This window comes from Bison bison, unplaced genomic scaffold (genome assembly GCF_000754665.1).
Source record: "Bison bison bison isolate TAMUID 2011002044 unplaced genomic scaffold, Bison_UMD1.0 scf7180017864277, whole genome shotgun sequence".
In the NCBI taxonomy this organism is placed as follows: domain Eukaryota; kingdom Metazoa; phylum Chordata; class Mammalia; order Artiodactyla; family Bovidae; genus Bison; species Bison bison.
Window position 1 is genome coordinate 1,650,074 of NW_011494849.1, and position 5,569 is coordinate 1,655,642.

The 5,569-nt window shown below is 37.7% G+C and overlaps 1 protein-coding gene across 1 annotated transcript; it reads right to left on the reverse strand.

The window, feature by feature from the left end:
- Positions 1–1,237: 1,237 nt before the first annotated feature.
- LOC104995158 (olfactory receptor 4S2-like) lies at positions 1,238–2,184 on the reverse strand (the record flags this gene model as incomplete). The annotated part of the gene is given in 2 exon segments (XM_010848886.1): positions 1,238–1,387; positions 1,390–2,184. Coding segments are annotated over 2 exon segments (945 nt in total), but the record flags the coding sequence as incomplete, so codon positions are not given.
- Positions 2,185–5,569: the final 3,385 nt, after the last annotated feature.

Below are 5,569 nucleotides of genomic sequence, written 5' to 3' on the forward strand. Positions count from 1 at the left end.
CTCCAAAATCACTGCAGATGGTGACTGCAGCCATGAAATTAAAAGACGCTTACTCCTTGGAAGGAAAGTTATGACCAACCTAGGTAGCATATGCAAAAGCAGAGACAATACTTTGCCAAAAAGGTTCGTCTAGTCAAGGCTACGGTTTTTCCTGTGGTCATGTATGGATGTGAGAGTTGGACTGTGAAGAAGGCTGAGTGCCGAAGAATTGATGCTTTTGAACTCTGGTGTTGGAGAAGACTCTTGAGAGTCCCTTGGACTGCAAGGAGATGCAACCGGTCAATTCTAAAGGAGATCAGCCCAGGGATTTCTTTGGAAGGAATGATGCTAAAGCTGAAACTCCAGTACTTTGGCCACCTCATGCGAAGAGTTGACTCATTGGGAAAGACTTTGATGCTGGGAAGGATTGGGGCCAAAAGGATAAGGGGACGACAGACGATGAGATGGCTGGATGGCATCACTGACTCGAAGGACGTGAGTCTCAGTGAACTCCGGGAGTTGGTGATGGACCAGGAGGCCTGGCATGCTGCGATCCATGGGGTCGCAAAGAGTTGGACACGACTGAGTGACTGATCTTATCTGATAGTTAAAATAGGGATATTGGGGTAATTTTTTTCCAATAGACTTATTGTTTGAGTAAGGAAAATGAGTCCTAGAGAAAGAAAGCTTTTTCCCCAAACCTAGGATAACAGGTCTTTTTCTTTCTAAGCCTGTGTTTTATCTCTTTGACATTCTGCCCACAACCCCTCCCTCCCATCCAAACCTCACAAGATTTAGTTTTGCTGTTTTGGTGGACTTGTACCAGAATTCCTTAGCTCAGATTTTGGTCATTTTTCTTGAATCCTTTCATTCAAACCACATACACATATCAAATGTTCATTATGTAAGAACCTTAAGTCTAAACACTAGAAAATAGCCTTAACTATTAATACAATCATGGTGAACTATCATTCTTTAAAGAAAATTGAAAAAAGGGAAAAAAAAAAAAATGAAGAGGGGAAAGTCTGACCATGCTGAATTTCTGTGTTTGGTAGTATTTCTTTGTTCTATATATTTCAGAAAATTATGATGAAACATTAGAACAAATATAATCATAATGATAAATAACAACTTGTTTCCGTAGAATGTGTCATTCTCTTATTTGTTCACTTCAAGACACCCTATGAGATCGTTATTATTGTCTTCACTGTGCAGATGAGAATTTTTGAAATCACACATCTTGGATTGTTATTTTTTACTATTTATCACTGGCTTCCCAGAAAACCTTCCTGCTCCACAGTTTCTTCATTGCATTTTTTACTTCTGCATTTCTCAGTGTGTAAATCAGGGAGTTTAACACAGGAGTGATGATCATATAAAACACAGCCACCATCTTATCCTCTGAAAAGCCACCATCTTATCCTCTGAAAAGGTAGTATCAGGATGCATATACATGAAAGTACAGGGACCAAAAATGATGATGACCACGGCGTTGTGGGCGCCACAGGTAGAGAGAGCTTTGTGCCTGCCTTCTTCTGGCTGCTTTCTCAGGGACACCAGGATGATGGTATAGGAGATTAGCAAAATGACAAATCTCCCCAAAGTGATGGTACCACTGTTGGCTGTCACAACAGCACCAACAACATATGTGTCTGTGCAGGCGAGTTTTAGCATGGGGTGAAGATCACAAAAGTAGTAATCAATCCCATTGGGTTCACAAAAGGGTAGTTGGACTACCAGAGCCACTTGGATGATGGAGTGTAAGAACCCACCTATCCAAGTCCGCAGCAGCATTTTATTGCATCTGTCTCAATCCATGATGGTCATATAATGTAGGGGTTTACAAATAGCCACATAACAATCATAGGCCATTACAGTAAGGATGAAGATCTCAGTACAACCAAAGAAATGTACCCCAAAGAGTTGCAACATGCACCCTGTGTAGGAGATCATTTTCCTTTTGGCTAGTAGGTCCACAATCATCTTAGGATCTATGACCAAAGAGTAACAAATATCCACAAAAGACAAGTAGTTGAGAAAGAAATACAGAGGAGACTTGAAAATGTTGCCCACACAAACCGTCAGTATGATGAGGAGGTTTCCCAGCAGAATGACCATGTAGAAGAAAGAAAACACCACAAAACACACTTCTTCAACCTCTATGTTCTGGGAAAGACCCCAGAAAACAAATTCAGTTACATTGATTATTTTTCCATGGAATTAATTTAGCAGGCCAAGTTCCCAAGAGACAATTACATTACCTGAAAGAAAGAAAAGAAAAAAAAAAGTAACAAAGACCAGCAACATTTATTTTTAACTCAAAACAAATGAATAACCAGAATTGATAAAAATGAAAAAATGGGTACTTACCTCTGCTTAGCATGTATACCTAAAGAAATAGAAGTACCCATATTCTACATATTTTGATCATCTTATGTCAAGATGATAGTCCTTTCATTAATTCAGATTTAGATACAAAGTCCAAAGAGATAAAGTAAATCCTCTAAATCACACATTTAACCAACCCTCTGACTTCCCTCATGTTTCATAAAGATTCTTTCATCTATTCCTAACAATTTGCTTCTTTCTAATCTGTCTAAGACACTCAACTGAAATTTGAAACAACTTTTAAGTTTGGGAATATGACAACATCTATATCCTGAAAATATCCATCTTACGTTTGAAACACACACACACACGCCCATATTTTCCTATCTGAATACTGGTATGAGTGTTCAAATAGTTGGCTGGATGACGTTGCAGAGTCTTCTTCTTAAGAAACTGTGATATTTGTATACATGCATTTTTGTTCCCATATTTGATATCAAACTCTCATAATAAAGAGTGATGTGATATAGTAGAAAGGAAAGCAAAATTATGCAAATCTGATTCTGAGATATTGGGGCTGTACCTCTAGATAAATTGTTAAGCTTCATGGGGCTTCTGTTATCCCACTTGCAAAATGAGAAAGTTTTTATTTCACTATGATCTATAATATAAATAGCTATTTCTACTATGAAATTAAAAAAAAAAAAATTCTTTCAGCTTGAAATAGCCATAAAAACCTGAAAAGGAGGCAGAAATTAAAGAAAACAGTGAAAGAAACTGATGGAGTAGTTACTTTACAGTGTTGTGTTCATTTCTGCAGTACAGCAAAGTGAATAAGACACACATATACACATATCCCCTCTTTTGTGGATTTCTTTACCATTTAGGTCACCACAGAGCACTGACTAGAGATCTTAGTGCTATACACGAGGATTGTCATTAGTTATCAATTTTATTCATAGCAATATACATATGTCAAGCCCAATCTCCCAATTCAACCCACTCTACATCCCCCGTTGGTATTCATACTTTGTTCTCTACATTTGTCACTCTATTTCTGCGTTGCAAATAAGTTTATCTATACCATTAAAAGATTAGGATGGGTAGATACATTGTGATAAAGTCACACAATGGAATATTATTTTCCAGTAATAATGAGTGAACTAGAGCTACTCAACATAACAAATTTTCACAAAAACTTATTGTAGAGTAAAAGAAGCCACCTACACAAAACGTGGCTCTGTATCATTCTGTTATATCAGACTTAAAAGGGATCAAATTTAAAAGAAACTGTTGGAGGCACATCAAGATGGGTTTGATTTAAATGGAGGGGAGGAAAATCTTACCTTCAAACTCAGTGATTGAGGATTCCCCAGGAATTGCATTGCTTTGGTATTTTATATACTTATCTGTTAACATCAATAAATAAATAAATATGTTCTAGCTCTGTGAAAAATACCATTGGTAGCTTGATAGGGATTGCACTGAATCTATAGATTGCTTTGGGTAATATACTCATTTTCACTGTATTGATTCTTCTGATCCATTTCACAATTTGTATGGAAATACAAAAAAAAAACCTCGAATAGCCAAAGCAATCTTGAGAAAGAAGAATGGAACTGGAGGAATCAGCCTGCCTGACTTCAGGCTCTACTATAAAGCCACAGTCATCCAGACAGTAGGGTACTGGCACAAAGACAGAAATATAGATCAATGGAACAAAATAGAAAGCCCAGAGGTAAATCCATGCACCTATGGATACCTTTTCTTTGACAAAGGAGGCAACAATATACAATGTAGTAAAGACAATCTCTTTTACAAGTGGTGTTGGGAAAACTGGTCAACCACTTGTAAAAGAATGAAACTAGAACACTTTCTAACACCACACACAAAAATAAACTCAAAATGGATTAAAGATCTAAACATAAGACCAGAAACTATAAAACTCCTAGAAACTATACAACATAGGCAAAACACGGTCTGACATAAATCACAGCAGGATCCTCTATGACCCACCTCCCAGAATATTGGAAATAAAAGCACAAATAAACAAATGGGACCTAATTAAAATTAAAAGCTTCTGCATAACAAAGGAAACTATAAGCAAGGTGAAAAGACAGCCTTCAGAATGGAAGAAAATAATAGCAAATGAAGCAACTGACAAACAACTAATCTCAAAAATATACAAGCAACTCCTACAGCTCAATTCCAGAAAAATAAACAACCCAATCAAAAAATGGGCTAAAGACCTAGATAGACATTTCTCCAAAGAAGATATACAGATGGCTAACAAACACATGAAAAGATGCTCAAAATCACTCATTATCAGAGAAATGCACATCAAAACCACTATGAGGTACCATTTCACACCAGTCAGAATGGCTGCAATCCAAAAGGCTACAAGCAATAAATGCTGGAGAGGGCGTGGAGAAAAAGGAACCTTCGTACACTGTTGGTGGGAATGCAAACTAGCACAGCCACTATGGAGAACAGTGTGGAGAGTTTTCCTTAAAAAACTGGAAATAGAACTGCCTTATGACACAGCAATCCCACTGCTGGGCATACACACCGAGGAAACCAGAATTGAAAGAGACACGTGTATCCCAATGTTCATCACAGCACTGTTTCTAATATCCAGGACATGGAAGCAACCTAGATGTCCATCAGCAGATGAATGGATAAGAAAGCTGTGGTACATATACACAATGGAGTATTACTCAGCCATTAAAAAGAAGACATTTGAATCAGTTCTAATGAGGTGGATGAAACTGGAGCCTATTATACAGAGTGAAGTAAGCCAGAAGGAAAAACACCAATACAGTATACTAACGCATATATATGGAATTTAGAAAGATGATAACAATAACCCTGTGTACGAGACAGCTAAAGAGACACTGATGTATAGAACAGTCTTTTGGACTCTGTGGAAGAGGGAGAGGGTGGGGGGATTTGGGAGAATGGCATTGAAACATGTAAAATATCATGTATGAAACGAGATGCCAGTCCAGGTTTGATGCACGATACTGGATGCTTGGGGCTGGTGCACTGGGACGACCCAGAGGGATGGTGTGAGGAGGGAGGAGGGTTCAGGATTGGGAGCACGTGTATACCTGTGGCGGATTCATTTTGATATTTGGCAAAACTAATACAATTATATAAAGTTTAAAAATAAAATAAAATTAAAAAAAAAGAATGCATTTGAATCAGTTCTAATGAGATGGATGAAACTGGAGCCTATTATACAGAGTGAAGTAAGCCAGAA